The sequence below is a fragment of the Neofelis nebulosa genome, chromosome 10 (genome assembly GCF_028018385.1).
Source record: "Neofelis nebulosa isolate mNeoNeb1 chromosome 10, mNeoNeb1.pri, whole genome shotgun sequence".
Taxonomy (NCBI): domain Eukaryota; kingdom Metazoa; phylum Chordata; class Mammalia; order Carnivora; family Felidae; genus Neofelis; species Neofelis nebulosa.
Genome location: NC_080791.1, coordinates 9664220 through 9687678, shown reverse-complemented (window position 1 = coordinate 9687678; position 23459 = coordinate 9664220). Strand labels below are relative to the sequence as shown.

General features: G+C 40.6%; 1 protein-coding gene across 4 annotated transcripts in view; it reads right to left on the bottom strand.

Moving 5' to 3' along the window:
- The window catches only part of SIK2 (salt inducible kinase 2), a 121467-nt gene that overhangs the window by 20650 nt on the left and 77358 nt on the right, over positions 1-23459 (bottom strand). For all 4 annotated transcript variants that reach the window (XM_058690216.1, XM_058690217.1, XM_058690219.1 and 1 more), the window contains 5 exons: positions 17798-17959; positions 4439-4563; positions 3872-3995; positions 2324-2544; positions 438-590 (listed from right to left, as the gene is read on the bottom strand). In XM_058690216.1, the coding sequence (XP_058546199.1) occupies positions 438-590; positions 2324-2544; positions 3872-3995; positions 4439-4563; positions 17798-17959 (785 nt within the window). The remainder of the gene's footprint in view (positions 1-437; positions 591-2323; positions 2545-3871; positions 3996-4438; positions 4564-17797; positions 17960-23459) is intronic.

The following is a 23459-nucleotide window of genomic DNA, read 5'->3' as shown; positions in this document are numbered from 1 at the left end:
TTATCTCTTTCTGTTTCGAATGACAGTTATTTATGATGTTGTCTTACTTTGCTTTTATACTGTAATGTCTCTGAGGCCATGCCTGGGTTTCGTACATCCTATCCCCTATCGTACCTAATAATAGGAGCCTGCACGCAGTGAATCTGTAATAAAGATCTGTTACATGGAATCAACTATATAGGCCCATTACATTAATTCTCACAATAAGTCAGTGATTAAAAAAATGAGAAGTCTCTTAAAACAACTGAAATAAAATTAATCCTTAGAAATAGGAAGATGTTAAAACATTTGAGAATCTAATAATGACAGGCAGAAACTTTACAGAAAAACAGGGTAGAGGATAAATCCTAACCCTTTGTTGTACTACAAGATGAAAAATGTGTCAAATATATGAATAGGCACCTGAGAGATGAGACCACTGGCTAATATGGTGTTACCTTGGCAACTGTTTGTTCAGCCACGGTACTGGGCCGACGCTGGCGGGCATCCAGTCTCTGCTCCACAGGAAAGCTGCTCCTGTGTGATTTCAGACGCTCCACCAACAAGTAATAAATGGCAGCAAAGTGGTTATAGCTCTTGTTCTGTAAAGACTGAAAGAGAAAGCAAGTGCTGAAGTCAAAGAAGCATGAAAACCAATCCAATGATGTACATCTTTCTGAAAAAGGAGGGAAGAAACCATGTGTTCTTAAACACAATGAACAGTGTGTCTCAAAATAAAAGCTGTTCCAGAATTTAAAATGAGGGGTGCCTGGGTGGCTCAGTTGGTTAAGCGTCCAACTTTGGCTCAGGTCACGATCTCACAGTTTGTGGGTTCCAGCCCCATGTTGGGCTCTGTGCTGACAGCTCGGAGCCTGGAGCCCGCTTCGGATTCTGTGTCTCCCTCTCTCTCTGCCCCTCCCCTGCTCATGCTCTATCTCTTTCTCTCTCAAAAATAAATAAAAATTAAAAAAAAATTAAAATGAAAGAGAGTTTCTCATATTGATTACATAAAGGGTGATACTTTTAAGTGACTCGCCCTTCTACATTCACAGGCTCCATTTATTTCTCTGCATTCAGAAGAAAATACCACCGCTTTCTCATGTAGGAAGTCTGCAATGGGGTTGTGCGGTTCCGTCTCCTAGCTGTAGCTATGGTGTAAAGTCAGTTAGCAACCTGAGCTCAGAGACTCTAATTCCTTAACTTCAACACAAGTCCAAACTATTGCAAACTCTGAAGTGAATGATTAAAGTCTTTGGGGAAATTCCTGGTGATTATTTTGGGCTGGAGAGTAACATTTGGATGGGAGATTGAGAGACACTGTGTCTCCGTTGTTAGGTAATTTTTTCCCCTTGTTTTTGCAGTCCCACCCTCTTGAAAGCTTGAAAATAAAGTTGCTTCCCAATTTTTCACACCCCTTGCCGGCCAGCTTCCCCAGGACACTAACGGATGGAGGAACAACAGCTCCCCTGCTTCTCACCCCTCCCGACAGCCAGCGCGGGTGCTGTGCAGGGCACCTGGGACGCAGAGCACCCCTGACAAAAATCACAGGCCTGTGGGACTGCACTGACAGCTGCCATTCGAAATCTACCTCATGGACAAGGACACAAACACATCGCTGAGCACATGATGAGCCAGGCAGGAAAGCCAGTCTGGTTTTGCTTAATGGCAGCACGGTTTGGAGCACTTGATATTCCTAAGAAGCATTTTGTGTTCTTTCTCGCTGTGCTTCCTCCATAAAAGCACTGTTTTTTCCTGTTGTGCAGGTAATAAAAACGTATTTCCTTATGGATACGCTACCTACTAAAGGGCAGAAATCAAAGGGATGAGGAACTTCCAAGATTCATGACTCTCTCGGTTCTATGACCCAAAGAACTTCCAATTCTGGAATCCAGCTGTTTTTGACTTCTCAGTTTCTCCAGTTCACAACCTAAATCCTGAACCTGATGCCTACTCTTGTGGTTTCCTGTTCAGCCCTCAGCCTTGTTCCCTATCTGTATGTATATTTATTCTCCATATAAAGTAGCTTATGACTTGGATAAAACTCTACCCTTCCTCTTACAAGAAATTTTCTACTTTGTTAAGTTCCCATCTTTGTCTTTTTTCAAACCTACATAAACTACCTCTTGATTTTTTGGCAGATGGGGCAAAGGGAAGAATTTATATATTGAATAAAGAAGCAAACATGAAATAGCCTGATTTCAATCCTCAGGGAAAGCTGGACACGCCGAGGTGATGGGAATGGTCATGCTCTAACACCAGGATGGTGGGTGTGGACACAAGCTTTCACGTTACTGAGCACAGAAGAATCCTAAGATATCTTCAGTCAAATCTCTCATCACTTTACCTCAATGGTTTTCTGCTGATCTATTCCAAGGCTGTGCATCAATCGCAGAACCTGCTCATTAAATTCCCCAATGGATGGCTCATTTTCTTGCCCTTGTGGATAGAGAACAGGTCTCTGAACAGGAACTTCTACAAGCATCCATTTATGCTCCTTGATTTGAGCTATGGTTAGCCGTTTGGACGGGTCTAGGACCAACATCCTTCGAATAAGGTGCTCACAATCTATGGAAACACAATGTTACAAAAGTCACGTAAATCATCTTGTACTTCAGGGTATTGGCTTCAGTCATGTGACTTTGTACAACAGCATTAATCTCTGTATCCTCCACAGTGCCCACTGGAAAGCAGAAGTTCAAATGAATACATGAAAGCCAGTTGTATTTGTCAGGTTCACGTGGTGAGTGTTGACACAAAAGTAACCATCACGTGAATGAATACTTAAGAAAAACAGGAGGGTGTAGGGCTGTCCGATTCTGTGCTAAATGAACCATTCCATCGTATTTCTCAACTGAAAAGATCTAGACATGGACTTAGATTCTGCTGAGGACAAAAACAAGCCTTCTTCCTAGAACGAGCACATAAATGGATCCTGAGCCCCTTCTGAGGCTCTCTCTGGCAGACTGTTGATCTCCTCTCCCCATCCGTGTAGCTGAGAGAAACGCACGGGAAGCGTTATTTACCTGTGATTACATTTCAGAAACTGCACTGCTGTGACTCAGGCAGCAGCTAATTCTCAGAGCCGACACCATGCTCTCTACCAGCCCACGTGACCGGCCTTATACCCTTCACTGGGTGCCAGACACCCCGCAAGGTGCTTTACAGAGATTAATTCAATTAATCTTCACAAGGCTCTTACAAGGAACCACTGTTATTTCCATTTTAAAGACTGAGGAAGCACAGACAGGTGACATCACTTGTCGATGTCAGACCGCCAGTGAGTGGTGGACTCGGGATTAAAACCAGGCAGTCTGGCTCCAAGGTCTGTGCTCTTAAGTACTGGAGGTTAGCTTCTACCATCACTAGGAGTGACAGAGTTCAGGATGGTCACCCAAAGCTATGGAGTAAATGGAACTGCGGCAACAACCCAGTCGGCTGCATGTAACCTGCCAGCCCAAGACGGGGAGGGGTCAGGGCAACTCCTCTCAATTCAAGAGCTTTGCCAGTTTTTAATTCAATTAAAAAACTCAATTTTTCAACTTTTCACCGAAAGATACGGGAAAATGTACTTCATACTCAGAGTGAAATAGTTGTGACTCTGTCTACAAAGTGCTTCTCTGAGTCTAAAATAAACCTGGGACATTTATAGACCCAGAGCACATGCGAAGACGTGCTGTTCTTAACCTGGAAAACTTTCCGTTTTCAGTCACAAGTAGGAAGGCTGGAGCGTCGCTCACCTACATGGAGGGGGCAGCTTATTTCTATGGCTTCTGAAGTGACTCAGTCACTTCGTATGGCACCAAACTCTTAGAACAAGGGAAGCCTTTCCCAGGCATTTCACTCAGAGCACAAAGTTTGCAGAGCACATTTCTAAGAGGAACAAGTTTGTTACCTTCAGACATGAAATAGGGAATCCGGAATCTTCCTTCTAAAACTCTCTGCCTCAAAATTGGAAGAGTTGGTCCATCAAAAGGCAGAGCTCCACAGACAAGGACGTAAAGAACCACTCCCATGCTCTAGGAAAGAAGACAGTGCAGTCACTTTTCCTCTGAGAACTTTAAACACTCTTTGTTTTCCTAAACATCCCCAGGGCCCTTAAGATCATTTGGGCTGAAAAATTCCTGTTTGGATTTACTATTGTCTCAGAATTTGAAAAGAAAAAAAAAAAAAAATCGAAAACTCGGACTACTGCAATAAAATATCCTAAAACAAATACTCAAAGATCTGAATTTAATTTCTTTTGATTACTACTTAAAATTATTGCTGATATTAAAGTAATAACATCTGCCCCTAGAAATTCTTTCCTAGAATCAAATTCAAAATGCTCAAATTACAGTCCAGTGGGCGGGGAAAGTATGAACTACGGCCTATGTGTTAGGTACCAAGAGCTTCGGCGATGGGCCTAAGTACCAAGGGTCATTGTCATAGATGCACTGAACACGGCAAAGCAAACAAGTACCCAGATATCCAGCTGTGGTCCTTCATACTGCTGCCCTTCAAAGACTTCGGGGGCCGCATAAGGAGGGCTGCCACACCATGTTGCCAGCAGTTCACCACTTTTAAAGAAATTTCCAAAACCGAAATCTATTGGGATGGAAATAAATGTTACTTTCATCTGTGTTCTCAAACTATACTGAGTTTCTTGTAACAAATTTTACAATATGCTGTATCAACGATAGCACTACTATTCGCTCTGTGAGGAACAGCATTGATCTTGTGATGTGTCCTCAGCACGGAGCACAGTGACTAGCAAATATCAAGTATTCAATAAATATTTGTGGAATGAATGAATGTATAAATCTATCAAGTTTTTTTCTCCAAGACAATGAGTGAGAGGCTGGAAAAAGACTTTAGGTCATGTATTTTTAAGGCCGAAAGAAAATCCATTGGTGTGGACAACCAACTTGAATTAGAAAATCTTAGAATTTCAATTACTCCATGATTAAGAACTCTTTATCTTCTTCTTTTTTTTTTTTTTTTTTAAGTTAAAGTTTTTTTTCAGTAAGTTCTATGCTCAGCATGGGGCTTGAACTCATGACCCCGAGATCAAGAGTCACATGCTCAACCTCGAGCCAGCCAGGCGCCCCATGAGCTCTTTATCTTTTATAGTCTTTAAGGAAAGAAACAAATGAGTAAAAATTTAAGATCTTTACCTAAACACAACGGCTCTGTTACCCAAGGTAGCAAGATCTAGAACCTCTTAAGGCAACTGAGTCCCGTGTTTCTCAGGTCACAATTCTTTAAGAGTTGGCCCATACATTCTGATTTAAGCAGATGTGCATCTGAATAGCTCATTATCATGTGATGGCTCTCTGGCCCAGCCAGCCACAAGACACCTATCACTTACTCATTTACAGAATGAGCGGCATTATACCTCAAAACAGTGAATGGCCTTCCCTTAAATAACATTAGTCATACTGAATCTATAGCTTTGTTACACAGCAGGCACTTTGGCAACACTACTCAGATGCCTTCAATATGCACGAAAAGACCAATTTCAGTGAGTTTCGGTATAAATGCAAGCTTGTGCCCTTTTGCTAAGCCTTCAGGAAACAAATTCCTGTTATTTTGTAAGTTACAGGAATACTGTCTTATGTTGTAAGACTCCTGACCGGAGAACACTGCCTTAGTGACAGAAACTGGCTCTACTCCTGGCTGGTGTAGGGTGCTGCAGGGATAGTGAGCTTTAAAAGGTGTCCCCATGAGTACTGGATCAAATCTCCAGTTCCAGACTCACTGGCTCTGTGACTCTGTATCAATCTCTGTGAGCCTTGGTTTCCCCATCTGCAAAGTTGAAATAATAAACATCTGTAGTTGGCAGGTTTTTGTGAGGATCCGGTGACTTAACATCAACTCACACTGTTCACACTTGGGAGACTACGGCATATGTGAGTAACTGCAGGCGAAGCGTTCCCTTGGCTCACTGACATACAAACTCGTAGTGACAGTCAACAGTAGTGACAAACAGTAGTAGACAAACAGTAGTGACAGTCAACAACAGTCACAACCCCCAACACCACAGCTTCACAGCAGAGCACAATCTCTCCAGTTAAGGAGAATGAGAGCAGACTTCCGGTTTTCCTGCTTTTCTAGCTTCAAGCCCCTTTGGTAGACGACTCAACTTCCCTGAACTTAAATTTCTTCATCTATAAATGTAGTGATAATCTACCTACCCAGACAGGATGCTGTGAGGATTAAATGAGATGAAACACGTAAAGTGCCTAGAGCATGGGAGATGTCAAAGGTCAGCTCCCTTCTCTTTTCGTGAAGCCATCATTACGAACTACTGCCTTTCAGAAACAAAGGTTCTGAGAAAATATACAGGAAGGACAGGAAAGTGGAGAGGACTCTGAGGGTTCCAAAGACAAGTGAGGGTGCACGTGGGGAAGAGCCTCAGGCACCGTCCAGACCTGGTGGAACACTGGCATCCAAGAGTACAAACCAGGCAGGGCGAACCTCTCCCTTCATCATGGGACCACAGTTCAGTCCTACACTCTGCTTTCCCAAAGGACCGTCAGAGGTCTTACCTTCTCAACTCCACCTCTATGACTTAACTACTCATACCACATCATAACCCGTATGTCCTTATTGATGTAGGTTTCTAAGTTTCCAGAAAAGCTATACTCTCAAATGAGTCAAGGACTAGAAATTCCAGTAACATTTAAAGAGGAAAATGTTAACTTCACTCACGTATTAAAGCCCAAGAAGCTCCAGGATGTGTGTCTGGAGATCCTGAAATAGGTCCAATAACTGTTGTACTTTAAACTTTAATCACAGGAGGAATTTTAGGCTCATGTAAGTTGAGGATACCCTTTGAATAGCATTGTAAAGTTTTAACATCTCGAAGAGTCACTATAGAACTTCAATCTGATGTTCCCTGGGCCCTGGTGGATTGTGTCCTCTCAGAGGAGTGATGGGGCCTGGTGGCTTGGCCTCCTTATTGCCTAGGCTCTTTCACTGGTACATTTCATAGGCAAGGCGAGAGCCAGAGCTGGGAAAGCATCACTGTGCCTATGGTAGCCCAGGCTCAACCACAGCTTTACACATTCAGGACAAAGAAAGTGTCTGTTAACTTATAAGGAGAGTTGCACTAAACAGACGTTTACTTCAACTTCCTGTAGAGAAATGAGGAAAATAGAAACTTGAGCCTGGGGCAACATTAAAAGCAATGCCTAAAGACAATCAGGTTCACTAAAGCTATTATCGTAGCACATATGCAGATGTCTTCTATAACCTTGTCAAAACACTTAAACATGGTTTCTACAATCATCTGAGGTATGGGTTCAGAAAGACTATGGAATCAGGAAGATTCAAATCAAATCCTGGGTTGTCCACTGAGTTGTGTGACGTTGGGCAAATTACTTAACCCAAGAGTCAGACGCTTAACTGACTGGGCCATCAAGGCACTGCAGAAAATGGTTTCTTCTTCTTTTTTCTTTTTTAACATTTTTATTTATTTTTGAGAGACAGAAACAGAGCATGAGGAGGTGAGGGGCAGAGAGAGAGGGAGACACTGAATCCGAAGGAGGCTCTAGGCTCTGAGCTATCAGCACAGAGTCCAATGTGAGGCTTGAACCCATGAACCGTGAGATCGTGACCTGAGCCAAAGTCGGACGCTCAACCGACTGAGCCACCCAGGCACCCTGAAGATGGTTTCCTCTTAATAATCTTATGAGACATCTGTATTTTAGGAGAAAGTGAGGGTAGAAAGTCAACTACCTTGCGTTTACGTTGAAAAACTGTAATAGAAACGAAGTCTGACTATAGAGCCCTTGCTGTTAACCACCACCTTTATGTCCCTCCCTGGCACTGTGATATGTAGCTATTTTTGAGTAAGGTAATAATTGTCAGGTTTAAGAAGTGGCAATAGAAAGGCACTTAAAAATAAAAGTCTTTTTACTTCTTCACAGGAACCTGACTAATTTGCTTCATTCACAGTCTGCAGCTTTCTGCCTAAATGCATCTAAGTGCAACGAGGGGTGAGTGAGAACGATGAGATACGAAAATGGCATGGCTGTGCAGGATTTGCTTCCTGCCTTTTATTCAAATGGAATGGGTCAGTGTTTCATCACAGTAATCAAATTCATTCCTTCATTCAACATTTGAGTGCCTATATGTCAACTGCTGTGCAAACACTGAAGAGAGACTCCTGACAACAGAGAATAATAAAAGACCCCACATTATCGTCAGACTTTTGGAAACCATTGTGAAAACAGTAACTTGGGCATTCTTCTCTTTATGCTACCTCCAGATCCGGGGTGGCTCTGGCTGGAATGGAAACACCTGTCTAGTTTTGTGTACTCTCTACCTCTGATCTGCAGGTTAGTACCAACAATGATGGCTGCTATGTCCTTCAGTTATTTTTTTTTTAATTAAAAAAATTTTTTTAAAATGTTTATTTATTTTTGAGAGAGACAGAGACAGAATGTGAGTGGGTTGGGGCAGAGAGAGAGGGAGGCACAGAATCCGAAGCAGGCTCCAGGCTCTGAGTTGTCAATGCAGAGCCTGACACGGGGCTTGAACTCACAAGCTGTGAGATCATGACCTGAGCCGAAGTCGGACGCTCAACCGAGCCACCCAGGGGCCCCTCCTTCAGACATTCTGACTCCTGTTTCTCCACCACAGAACTTAGGCCGTGGAAGGCTGGATTCACATTGATATTATTTAACTTTCAACTCTAAAGTAATTTTAGATTTTCAGAAAAGATGCAACAATACAGTACAGATCACATATTTTATAGACTGTCCCTCAGTCTGGTTTGCCTGGTGTTTTCTCAAGACTGGGTTCAGATTATGGATTTTGGGGCAGAACTTCAAGAGGTAGAGTGCTCTTCTCAGTGCATCGGATCAGGGGATGCATGGTAGCACGTCTAATTAGTGGTGGGATTATTAACCTTGATCTCTTAGGGTGCTTTCTGTTGGGTTTCCCTGTTATAAAGTTACTATTTGCCCCATTATAATTAATAAACTGAGCTTAACTGAGCCACGCAGGTGCCCCTCCTGGTAGATCTTCACTGCAGCAATGACTACTGTAATGTTCTAATGGTGAGTTTTCATTTCCCTCATTTCTTCTATACTTATTAATTACAATTCTTCTTTAAGGAGGAGTTGTCCCTTCTTCCCCTTTTATTTATTCATTAAATCATTTATTATTTATAATATTATCATTGTATTTATCATGAACATTTATTTTTTGTATGTGTGTTATAATACTCTTGTTATTTATTTTGATGCTCAAATAGTTCTCGCTTTGGCCATGAGAAACTAATTCAGGTTGGTTTCTATATCCTTTCAACACGTCCCCATCTTTTTAAAATGTCATTTTATTTCAAGTATTTCCTTATCTCTGGCACCAGAAGATGTTTCAGGCTTCTTTTGTATTTTCCCTGCCTCCACTCTGGAACCAACCACTTTTCCAAGGAGCTCTGGTTACTTTGATAGAGGAATGGTATGTAGAAAGCAAGACGTGGGTGCCTGGGTAGCTCAGTCGGATGAAACTATTACTCTTCATATCGGCTCAGGTCATGATCTCACTGTTCGGTTTGTGGGTTCGAGCCCCGCATCAGCTTCTGCACTGACAGTGCGGAGCCTGCTTGGAGTTCTCTGTCCCTTCCCTGCTAGGACACCCTCTCTCTCGCTCTTAAAATCAATCAATAAAACTTAAAAAAAATAATAAACCAAGACTAGGACCTACATGTACTCACTGTAGCTGGGATGTCACTTGCTTCTAGTCCGTGTCAGCATAGAGAGTTAGGAAGTATATGCATGAATGCTAAAAGCCATGTATACCCCTCATATCTATTCTTGTTCCTTTCTATATGTATATGTATTTAAAAGAAAAAACCCCAACAAGTCATGAATTGACACCAATACTTCTCACTGCAATCCATGGTTCAGTCTAGTGTTATTTTGATACTACTTTTATTCATACATGATTGACCAACTCTTAGAAAATTTTGAAGATATAAAAACTTTCTTTCCTCTGCAGCAATCTGTCTTGTGTAGGGAGTAACTGAACTCTCCCTCATAACACACCTTGAATTTGTCAGATCAATCATGATTTTCAACATTTCTTGAACATAGTAGGAAAAAAAACCCCTATCTTTCTCGAAGAATCTCTTAGCTTCTTAATTTTAAGAAAGTTCATTACGAAATCATTAGAAGTTTTAGAAACAAACGACTACTAGTCCTTCAACACGGTCTAGGAGTTATCATCAAATCCAAAAAACATTTATGTCAAACGTACACTGGATTGGGCATTACACACTTGGTATTTTTGTAACATGTTATTTCATTTAATTGTGATGACAGTTCTATGAAATGTGACTGTCCTTGTCTTACCAACAAGGAAACTGAAGCTCCAAGTGGTTAGAAGACTTGCCCAAGTACCTGTCGCTATGACTGGCTTAGCCAGTATTCAAATACAGGTTTTTTTAAACTGCAAGCCAGGTGTTCTTTTAAACTAAATCACAGATGTTCCAAGAATTTTGCTAGTCAGAGAAGTTTAATCCAACTCAAAATGGGAGGTAAGGCTGTCATAAACCCAGGAAAAGTCCTTTACATTAGTAGAGATGAGAGATTTCCTAATTGATCCCTCTGCCAACAGAATTGACAACTGAGGGCTTTCTCTTCTCTATAATATTACCTGATATGTCAACAGCATCCTTAATGAGTAAATGGAAATAATTAAGATGTTTACAAAGTAAATGTCAGAAATATATACTTACATTCATTTTAGGAATCCATACTCTTTAAGATTATCTAATGCTTACTTATTTTTGAAAGAGAGAGAGAGAGAGAGCGTAAGAGCGCATAAGCAGGGGAGGGGTAGTGAGAAAAGGGGACAGAGGATCCAAAGCAGGCTCCTCGCTGACAGCAGAGAGCCCAATGTGGGGCTTGAACCCATGAACTGCGAGACCATGACCTGAGCTGAAGTCGGACGCTCAACCGACTGAGCCACCCAGGCACCCCAGGAACCCATGTTCTTTTTAAGAATGCACAATGTGTTGAAGAGACCTCTTGCCCTTTCATGTGAGATGATATGTGCCCAGATCCCAGATCCATGTTCTACAGGGGTTTTACTCTTAACAATGGCTTTGATATTTCCCAGTATACCCATATTCTCTCACCTGGTTTCTGTGAGGCCTGAAATGTCTACAGAAGAGAGGTTTTGGAGTAGACTGTTTAACCACAGAACAGACGCAATTACTGTTGACGGACTCTCATGGAAATGAACTTGGCCTCAAAAGTGGAGTGCTCTAACAACCTCTTATCTAAGTAACCAGTAACAGACCATGGATATATTTGAAAACTGTACTAGAACTGCTATGATTGTCTGCTTTATACTTTCAAAGTGATTGACCTGTTATCTTACTGACAACAAATGCCAATTATTCTTACTGTCATCACTAAATTAAATAAATTATCTGTGCCCAAATATCATTATCAGAGGGCCAGTGTTTTAGGAATAACAAGGCCTTGCACAGAATAAATAAGCTGATCCTGATAATTGCCGTCTGACGGGAACCAAGCACAAGAGAATTCTGTTGATTGTGGCCATGAAACAGTTCGAACATCAGCAGGCATACGAGCCACCTGGAAAACCTGCTGAGGGGCAGGTGCTGATTCAGCAGGTCTAGGGCTGGGCTTGATAGTCTGCATTTCCAACAAGCTCCAAGTGATGCTCATGCTGCTGGTCCCCAGACCACTCTTCAAGGAGCCAGGAAACAGAATAAAATGAAGGTTGTGAAATAGATATAGAAAATGTTAAACAGTCTGTCACTGTTTATTGTTGCAAAATGATTACAATTACTGAATACTTTCAGGATTTTTACATAAATGACACAAAGACTAAACAGAAGTCATTAGGTAAATTAATTTTTTTCTGAAAAGGGAAAAAACAAAACATTTAAAACCAGTCTTCAAGCTAAGAAAAAGTAAATGAATTCTAGGAATCAACACAACCAAGGCAATTTTTAATCCCCAGCAGTGTGTTATAATGTCTAATTTATAATTAAAAAAATTCTCCTACAGAGTAGCAGATGGCTTTAGGGTTAATTTTATCCTTGTTTCTAAAATTACCAGTAGAATTCAGATACCCCGTCTCGCTGGAGAGATACACCTCTTTTGTAATTATGACGATAGGAGCAAAGAAGACAATTATGAGAAAATGAAAGCTGACAAATGAAAGGTGGGAGGGGGGTAGGGACGAAGCTGACACATTGGGTAAACGGAATACTGACAGGATACTGACATCACCGTGTGCTTTGCTGCCCCCACCCCCACCCTGCAAGAAAAGGCCAGCTGCACAGCTTACTTCCAAACATCAGTCACTCCCCTTTCCACCTGACCGGAGGGCACTGAGAGAATGATCACCACAGTTGAGATGAAATGTGATCCTGCTGACCAGTGTGAGACATTTGTCCGATGAGAGGGTTCAGTGGGCTAAGAAGCAAATAGATGGTCTTCCTTAGCCCCAAATGGGGTGGAGAGCACGAAGGGAGAAAAGGAGGGGAAAAACAAAAGAAAACAAAACTCAACAAAACCCTCTGAGCTGTCTTCCACAGTCCCGGCTTAATGTGCTGCTAGTGCTAAGTGGGCTTAAAGGATAAACACGAGGTAGGTATCACTGTGTTTGCTGAGGCAAAGCTCTTTTTCACATCCTACTAGTGGCAGAATGATACCAATGGAAGACTTTTTATAAATATTTTACTAATAAAACCTATCTCAGTCTCTCCCACCCTTTTTTGGTTTCAGGACACAAAACTGGAATTATATATCCAGAAACCCTGTCCCAAGGTCTTCTAGTAAACAGGAAGATTGTTAGAAGCAATAATGAGAGGTGAAGGGCTACTCGGGGATCACGGTCTATTCAGAAGGGAAGCCTTCCTCAAGGGCCGGAGACAAGTGACTTGTGATGCACAGGTCAGATCCATCAGGCTATTACACATTACTGATTACATTTAAGATCGCTCTCAGAAAAATAATTTGTATGGAGCAGAGACAATTTAGAATATAAGTGATAAACTTGTCTTATTCCTCTGTGACTTGTATTAATAAGGCTTTAAGGCCTTGGTGATTAAATAAAAACAAAAAACATGGTAGGGGCGATTATAAGGCTATGAAAAATTTCAGGACTTGTTTTCACATGGAATCAGGTATATACTGAACACAAGTAATAGCTACCTTTTAGTGAGTGTTTACATGGTGCCAGGAACTTTAATTAACAATTTATTTAATACTTAAATGGCAGTAACTATGTACCAGGCACTGTTTTAAGTACTTTGCAAATATTAACTGGTAACCAGTATGAGATATGAACTTCTATCATGCCCTCTTCAAAGATAAGGAAACCGAGGACAGATACGTTAGGTAATGTGTCCAAAGTCACCCATCTAGTAAGTGGCAGAACCATGGTTCAAAGCCAAGTGGTCTGGTTCTAGAGACCATACTCTTACCTGCTACCCCTCGTCTGTAACATTATCACTAATTCTCGCAATATTCCTGAGAAACAGATTAATCTGTTTAATATATATGGCAACACAGCACAGTGAGGTTAAATAATCAGCCCAAGGTCACACAGCCACTAAGTGGCACAGCCCGAATTTGCACCATCGTGTCTGATAGCACACTCCACATTCTTTATGTGAAGCCTTGTTTGAATTGTGATACTTTCTGAAAACTTCCTCCAAGTAATTCATACATTTTTATCTTTAAGTATTTATTATAAACATTTCAGATTAGGAAAGGTGAAGAATAAAACAAAATGTCCTTCACCTATTTATTGTCAACTTCGTGCCTGAACAGTCTTTACCAGAACAGCTAAGAGGAAAGAGTACCCCAACTATACAACAAAAGCCAATATTCCTTTGCATTCTGCCTGGTGTTTTGCAAAGGCTGGAGGTCTCATAATCGAGGCAATGAACACACACCGGTATGGATGGACCCATGGCCCATCAGTGGCTGAGGTCTTTACTCATTGGAAGAGCATATATTAGAAACTGATTTCAAAGCCGTGTTTCTGTATTTATTACAATGAAACACTGATACTTCTATGCATTTTATCTCTTATGAACAGAGACAAAAATTATCATTTACACTAGTTTTGATTTGCACTTTCTCAGTTTCAACAAAGAAGATAGCTAAAACAGTTCAATTATTCAACCCATTTAGCAATTAAAGAGATTTTCATAAGAAGAATAAACCAAGTACAATTTGCGGGAATAATTTTGCATTTTTCCATGGAGTCCCATCTTTCCTACATGTGTCGGAATTCTTTAAAATTCAAGAAGAATCCTCAGAGATCACAAGATGATGTTTTTATTTATTTATTTATTTTTAAAATTAAAAAAAAAATTTTTTTTAACGTTTATTTATTTTTGAGACAGAGAGAGACAGAGCATGAACGGGGGAGGGGCAGAGAGAGAGGGAGACACAGAATCGGAAGCAGGCTCCAGGCTCCGAGCCATCAGCCCAGAGCCCGACGCGGGGCTCGAACTCGTGGACCGTGAGATCGTGACCTGAGCTGAAGTTGGATGCTTAACTGACTGAGCCACCCAGGCGCCCCAAGATGATGTTTTTAAAGGAAAGCAGGAGTATAAAAAAGTTATAAAGTCTATGGATAAAAATAAACATCCTGGAGAAATTCTTTAAGAGCACTGAAACACATCTAAATTTTGATGGGATGTAAAATTCTCCATGATCTGAGTCGGCCTACCTGTCCAGACTCTTTCCCCATCATGTGTCATCAACACTTTGATTCCACTAGTTCTGTCTACACCTTCCCTACACAGTTCGAATTCCTTGGCCTGCCTGCCTTTCCACATGCTGATCTACCTGCTTGGAGCTGCCATCCCTACCTTACCCCTTGCTTCTCTCTCCCCCTGTCCCTCCACAAAGGTCTTCTTCTTAATCAAGTCTTAGCTAATAATTTCCCTGGTTCTTCAGGCAGAGTTAGCCTTCCTTCTAGCCTCGGGGCCTGTATAACAATTATCTTCTTGTGTTATATTTAGATAAGCCTTGGTTCTCGGTTAACTCCTTGGGGTGAGAGCAGAGTTAAACTTCCCCGCATTGTCATTGTTGTATTCTTGAAATACCTGAATCTCCAGGATTCAAGCACAGTAGAGGCTTAATAAAGATTTGCTAGAATTTGGGGTAAATGGTGGTAAGAATGACAGAAAAAAATGTGGACAAGATGACATTTGAGTGTCTAGATGTACTGTGTGTGCACGCAAGCATGCATGTGTCCCCACTTGCGAGGTATAGAATCAATGACACTAAATGCATAAATTCTGAATGATAAAACCCTAAATTCAGCGAGAACCCCTTGAGGAAAAACTGACCAATAATGCTTGGAAACTATAACAAGATATAGGGGAGGAAGCACAGATTCGGAGGTCAAAGAGACCAAGCTGTGAATACCACATAATGAATGACATTAGAAATACTGAGTTTACCTACCTATATTATAGGCTAGAATTAAAGGAGACATATTATAGCCCGGCAAAATTTGGTTACGACCTTAAAGGAGTGCTCTGTATATTTTGTTTGCAAGTTTCTTTGGTGTTCTACTTTGACATTTTCTTTTGAGATGTTAGTGACAGAGCACTCTGTAATTTCTATAGCATATGACTCACACGACTAACCTTTCTCTGCCCAAAAAGACTCCCAGAACTCCTTGGAGGTATTTTTTTTTGTGTGTGAAATTTTTCTTTTAGTGATAAAGGAATGTGATGGTGAAGCAGGGGTTTCCCCTTTCTTTCTACAGAGTTAAGGACTTCAAAAAACAAGAGCCTTGTTTGAAGAGGACAATTTGAGGGCAAGAGACGCTTTCAAGAAGTAAACAAAACGTTCCCGTCAAGTGCATTATAGAAGAATGGCATGGAAGGGCCAAAAGAAGAAGGAGAAAAACAAAAACCACAAATGGGAGATGTGAATGCACATTAAAAAAACGATGGAAACACCAATACTGTGGATTGCATTTTCAAAACAAAAAAGACAAATCAAGACAAATCTTTATATATATATACAATGGGAATGTAACAAATTAACTTAAAAAAAAAAACCAAACCACTGTCTTATTCAGGCAATCCCATAAAAAAAAAAGTCATAGCCTGCAGAATGGAAAATCCATTACCTCCCTGAACCATACGTAACACTGGCATTTAAAATTAATTATTAAAATTAACATGAAGTAAGTAAAAATTAATTATTTGCTTTCCCCCACATGCCCAAGGCAAAAACTGATGGGAAACGACATAGAAACAAACCAGTTATGTGCACAAATCAGAGGCTTTTGACTTCTATTTTATACCACAATGCCACAAACCAAGGCTGTTGTTTTCTCCCTGAGCCTAGGAGTCAAGTATCCAACCTAGGAAGTCAGCCGGTAACTTCCCGGTCAGCTCCTCTCATCCGGATGTGCCTCTGCCCTCTTTAACAATCCTGGAACAAACCTAGAACAATCCTAGAACACACACTACCTGCAACCTTGCTGAGGTTTTGTTCCAAGCCCCTTATCTTCTTCAAAACCCTAAGTGAAATAAATCTCCCTCCCACACCTACAACCTCTAGCCCAGACCCACATTCTCTTAATTGGACCACTGCCTGAGATTCCTTACCAATCTTCCTATCTTCAGTCTTACCCAACACCTCCTACCCATCTTCACTCTGCTGCCAGAAAGAGACCTCCTTTCAACACGCAGATCTAATCATAGTACCCCAATCCCACCTGCACTCCCACCCCAGCCTACAATTTTCGATAGGTCACGCTCCCTAACGGCAACAGAACAAACTCTGACACCTCTCATGGCATCCAAGACCCTGCATATTCTGCTCTTTGCCTACTGTTCCCCTGTGTCGATCCCCTGGGCCTGCAGATTTCACGTCTCACCAATATGGAGCCACAGTTCCCCACCACACCAATCTCCATCTCTCTCTCTCTCCTTTTATCTGTGGTATTTACACAGTCGGCCTGCCTATGTGCAATATCCTACTCCTGTTTATCCTCCTGGCAAGCTTCTAATTCCTCTCTCAAGCCCAAGTTCAAATAGCACCTTCTCTGTGAAGCCTCCCTGACTTCTCAGGTAGACTGCTGTTCCTTCACCTGGATTCCTACTGCATTTTGTACATATATTTCTGGGCAACATATTGTATTTTAATTATTTTTCTCTCTCCACTAGACTTCTAGAAACAGAGGATTTGTATTCCAGTACCTAGCATAGCAAAGTACTTGACACATAAATATTTACTGAACTTTTGACCAGGTGGATAAAGAAACCTGACTATAAAATAGAAAACTTTTTACAATCATGAAAAAGGTAGGAGGAAAACTAGTAAGGCAATCTTTACCCTTAGCCTCCATGTTATAAATCAAAACGTTACTGTATTGGAACAAGGCATTTGACCTCTATCACTGTCTTTAATCTGTCTGTGACCTCTCTGCAGCCACCAGCCTTAAGCAGGAGAGCCGGGCTCGTCACCGGCAACCTGTACTGCTTCTCTGGCCAGGCCAGCAGCCCCCTGACACACTCCCACACCTGCACCTCCTCCAGCATAGCACACCAAGGGACCTGGCCACAAATCAGACCCTGGGTGTAGTGCTGCCACTCTGTACATTAATAATGAACATATTTCTCTTACTTTTCCTTACACATAGCGCTAACAAAATAAGTAAGACACACTTTGAGAAAGCGTGATGTCACTGGTAGAAATGCTCCTGAACCTCTGCCTGTGGCACCCCCACCCCCCCCCCCCCCCACACACACACACGTGCAGTGGCTCGGGTCTGGTCACGTTTGAGCCAGCTGCATCCCAGCTACCTGCTAGTTTGATGTTCATGTTGCTATCCAGCAGGAGATTTTCAGCCTTGAGATCACGGTGCACAATCTTCCGACCATGACAATAATCGACGGCAGACAGGATTTGCCAGAATTTGCGCCTGGCCTCAGACTCATTTAACCGGCCATGATTAGCAAGGTAGTCTGGAAAACATCAGAGATTTTAGGATTAGTCACCAAAACCAAAAACCAAACTAACAAAAATCCCCACTATCAGTACTTAGGATTTTTTTCTCCTCAAAAAGCCAGCTCTTTACTTATTTTAATTCCAGTGTGATTAATATACAGTGTTTTATTAGTTTCAGGTGTACAATACAGTGATTCAAAAATTCCGTATATTACTTAGTGCTCATCCAGGTAAGTGCACTCTTAAATCCCCTTCATGCATTCAAAAGCTTTTTAAATGAGTAAGAGTGTTCAAGTACCATGCTGTTTTCCAAGTTCTCTGCCTTGAGAAAAGTAATTCCAATCTTATTTCACTGGAATCCATATAAATGGAGAGAGAGCCCAAGACAAGACAATATGTAAGTGACGTAATATTCACGGTATAACTCCCAATGCTGTTTTATGCCCTAAGCACTCCCTCCACTCCTTTGTTTACAAATTTATTGAATATTTTTCCTAACCACATTTAAAAAAGAAATTTCTGTAAAAAACACCCATGAATCCATTTTCTGACATCTCATCAGACAAGGGATATCTTTCTTTTAAATAATCATTTCATGGAGTTACTGTACAAGCCACCTGTAACATAAGATACAGGGATCCCACGTAGTAGCTTAAATAATTCACACCCTGTTTTGTTCAGTGGAGCACCTCTGATCCACCCAAGACTTGTCCTCTAAATCAAATGTGATAGCCATGTTCTCCAAGCACACACACTTTGCCAGATACATTAGCTATATTTGTGCAGTGTTATAATCTCTACTAAAGCGGTTTACCTGAGAATTAATTCTGCGTATGTTTACATTAACTCAAGAAAACTAAACGTTTACAGCTAGTTCAATTTTCACTTGAAAATCTAAGTCTTTTAAAATGATCTTTTGCAGAAGAAGGTCAGCATGAATCTTGAAAGGCTTTTCTAAGATTTAAGGTTGTTTTCCCAAGTGAGGAATCATATGGACAAATCAACATTCAGTCATCTTCATCCATTTTGTGTTCTAGGCTATGTGGTTTACTGACACTTAGATTCCATGGCTTTGGGTCATGACATCCTCAATATTTACTGTAAAACTAACATTTGTACAGCATTTTACAGTTTACAAAACTTGTTCATATCACTTTATGTCACTTAATGTTCCTAAAAACACTCTATGATAAGGATTATTCTAATTTTCATCTTATAGGTGAGGAAGCTGAAGATCACAGGGATTAAGTAATCTGGCTGAATTCACACAACTGGTAAGTGAATAGCTGATCTGGAACCTTTGACTTTCTTTCTTTTTTTTTTAAACCGTATCAAGCTTCTTTACTAGACTCCTGATGAAATCCTCACTATCCTTTCGAAACCCTGCTCATATGCCACCTTGCCCTTAAACAGTTCATCACTTCAAGTAGAAATGACCTCTAGTCTGAACTCCTTACCACTTACAACACAGTCTCATACTTTAGTTACCTGCACATATACCATAAATATCTCAGCACGTGTGCATGTTTGGATGCGCGCGCACACACACACACACACACACACACACACACAGCCTAATTCTAACACACTGTGTGTTAGAAAGTAAGATACCTTCATTTACACTTTCTGAGGTAGGAACCATATCATTCTCTTCTGTACTCCCCACACTGCTTTAATACTATGCACAAAACATCAGAGGTACAGTTTTTAAAAATACTTAGCTGATTAAAGTCTGATCATAGATGGGTGGCATCATCATTAGTGTTGTAAAAATATCGTAGTACTATACATGTTAGAGGCTTTAAATATAAGCAGACAGACCTAAATGTGAGACGTGAAACCATAAAAATCCTAAAAGTAAGCATAAGCGGTAATTTCTCTGACATGGGCTATAGCCCCCCCTCACCAAAAAAAAGGCAGCAGAATCAGACCTATAAATGCAGAGAACAAACTGATGGTTGTCAGAGAGGTTGGGAGTGTGGAGTTGGGCAGAATGGGTGAAGGGGAGAGGAAGATAGGCGGAATGATTAAGTCACAGGAATAAAAGGCACAGCATAATGAATACCGTCAATGATACTAAAATAGTTATGTAATGGGACAGACGGTAGCTACACTTGTGGTAAACACAGCATAATGTATAAACCTGTCAAATCACTAAGTTACACACCTGAAACTAATGTAATGTGTGTCAACTATACCCAAATTAAAAAAAAAATGGAAACAGACATTTCGTACATGCTTCTGTATGTGCTGTGATCAGCTCATCACATCTCCCTCCTGCCGTTACACAGCCTGCATAATAGCCGTTTGTGATTCTAAAGAGAAAAACGGTTCACTTAAGAACATGTTGAATTTTCAGTCAAAATGTCCAAACTGTCATCAGAGTGACTATGTCTAAGTAAACTGGCAAGTGGACAATGTGCTTTCTGCTCATAAGAGTAAATCAGAGCCTCATTTCTATGCTGGATGAACTGGGAAATCCGTAAGGAAGGGTTGGCCCCTTGGGCAAATACAACTGATTGAGGCGAATGCAACATGTCTTCTGTGTAGGATTATCTTTTGGCTAGTTAGCGCTATCTTTCCTGAAATGCCACACCAAATGCCACTTAAACTGCATCTCTAAAGAGAAAATTTTTTTCATAAATAAATGATTTATTCAGATAGACAAAATTTCTTTCTGTTGAAAATGCTGAGTCAACGTGAGTTAGTGGAAAAAAATGTTTGTGATTCTGGCAACACAGAGAAACCCAAGAGGTCCAATGTGAACAAAGAGAAGTGTATGGAAAAAATAACAACAACCAACTATTGATTACAAAATGAGTCCTGGGAGGGGCCCCTGGGTGGCTCAGTCGGTTGAGCGTCCAACTTTGGCTCAGGTCATGATCTCACAGCTCGTGAGCTCCGGCCCCACGGTGGGCTCTGTGCTGACAGCTCGGAGCCTGGAGCCTGCTTCTGATTCTGTGTCTCCCTCCCTCTCTGCCCCTAACCCACTCACATTCTTTCTCTGTCTCTCTCAAAAATAAATAAACATTAAAAAAAAAAAATTTAAAAAAATGAGTCCTGGGAAACACAAATCTAGAGTACTGACTATTTTTAGAAGTGATCAGTTCAAATTAATACTACCATGGCCAAAAGGGGAAGAAAAGCTTTGAAGCCAGGCAGGAAAGGGACAGTCTGGGGGGAGAGGGGCAGGTATAGTCTACCTGAACCTAAAATCACCATGTAAAGCCAGAATCTTCACAGGTCAGTAAATCTGTAACACACTGTGAGAACAATGACAACACCCATTTTCCAGAATGAAGAGACTTCCTGTTTAAAGAGGTTGGTATGTTCACCCTATAAGTGAAAATCTCAGCAAGTATTACATCATATCTATGACCTTCCTTATTCTGTATGATTTCTGTAGTGAAAACTGAAAACTGTACCTTCTGCTGAGAAATCAGTAACAGATGTAACAGAGGTATAAACCTGTGGCTGAAATAATATTAGTTTAGGTATATACCTCATCCTCCTCAGTGAGGGGCATTGTTATCAATCCAAGCTCAAATTAATACACATGGTCCTCTAGGTAACATGTTTTACATTAAAAACTTAATACCTAATTATGGCTACAGAACAAAATTGTTTTTTTTAATTAAAAAATTTTTTTAATGTTCATTTATTTTTGAGAGAGAGAGAGTGTGAGCGAGCGAGCGAGCAAGCAGGGACGGTGGAGGGGCAGAGAGAGAGGGAGACACAGAACTCCAGGCTCTGAGCTATCAGCACAGAGCCTGGGCTTGAACTCACAAACTGTGAGATCATGACCTGAGCTGAAGTCAGATGCTTAATCGACAGAGCTATCCAGGCACCCCAGTTACACAACAAAATTTTAAGTGTAACAGCAATTCTCCACACTAATTGCCTATATGTGTATTTTTGGTAAATGGGCACAGTTTAAAAAATTATTTTTTCTATTTTACATTTGTCCTGATTAAGTGAAATTAACTTTCTATGTTGACTGTAACAATAAAACTTTTTACAGTTATATTTTGTATATCCTTTCTCCCATTTTGCTTTTACGGTAATTGATTTTTACAAAAAAAAAATTTTTTTTTAACGTTTATTTATTTTTGAGACAGAGAGAGACAGAGCATGAATGGGGGAGGGTCAGAGAGAGAGGGAGACACAGAATCGGAAACAGACTCCAGGCTCTGAACTGTCAGCACAGAGCCCGACGCGGGGCTTGAACTCACCAACCGCGAGATCATGACCTGAGCCGAAGTCAGACGCTTAACCGACTGAGCCACCCAGGCGCCCGGTAATTGATTTTTATCATATTTTACAAAAATCATGGTCTGTGACAAATTGGATAATTAAAAAACTCGTCTCTCAATACTGATAATTTGAGAAATATTGGTATAGACAAGTAAATAGGCAATTATAATACACTGTGATAAAGGCTAGCACAGGAATAAATAGAACCTAATAAATATTTTTGTAGATTTCTTTTTAAATTTTCTAGTTTTTATTATGAAAATTTCAAACATATGTGAAAGTAAATAGTATAATGAATTCCCCAGACTTATAAGTTATCAACATTTTGCATACTTGCTTCATCTTTTTTTTTTTTTTTTGTCCCCATAGTAACCTAAAGCAAATCTTGGCATCATTTTGTTTCACCTTAAATACTTTTGTATGTATCTCTAAAAAATACATTTTCTTACATAACCATAATACTATCACCACACCTAACAAAATTAACAATTCCTTAATATCATCTAATTCACAGTCTGAATCTCCTCAGTTGGCTTACTGGAATCAGGATCCAAAAAAGATGTACATTCTGCATTTGCTTATTTTGTCTTTGGAATCCTTTTTTTTCTGGAACAGTCTTCCTACCCCCACCCCCCATTTTCCTATGCCACTCACTTGCTAAAGAAACTAGGTCAGTCATCCTACATTCTGGATTTGTCTTTTGCTTCCTCATGATATTGCTTAACTTATTCTTCTATCACCTGTATTTCCTATAATTTGGAATTCAAGTTCAAAGAACAGAATAGATTCAGGTTTAATTTTTTTGGAGCATGGCAAGAATATGTCATAGGTGCATCAACTTGGAGGAATATAACATCTGATTCTGCTTTTAGGAGTGCTAAGACTGATCACTGCATTCTGGGAGTGACTGCTTGATCCTTCAATTAGAGTCTCAACCTTCTTTTTCCTAATATGGTTCATAAGCTCCAGGGTACGTGAGAACCCTTAGAAGGCTTGTTAAGCCAGATCACTAGGATCTATCTCTAGAGTCTCTGATACAGTAGATGCTGGAAAGGGCCCAAGAATTTGTGTATTTTTCAGAAGTACCAGATGATGCCTAAGATACCGGAACGGGGGCTGTATTTTGAGAACCGCAAAACTAATTTTAGTATTCACTGGTGTTTGAACCTGAACCAGTTACTTCATTAGGGGTTGCAAAACTGTGATTTTTCTAATTACTTCATTCCTGCCACATCTATTAGATGAAATTCCTCTGTTGTCAAC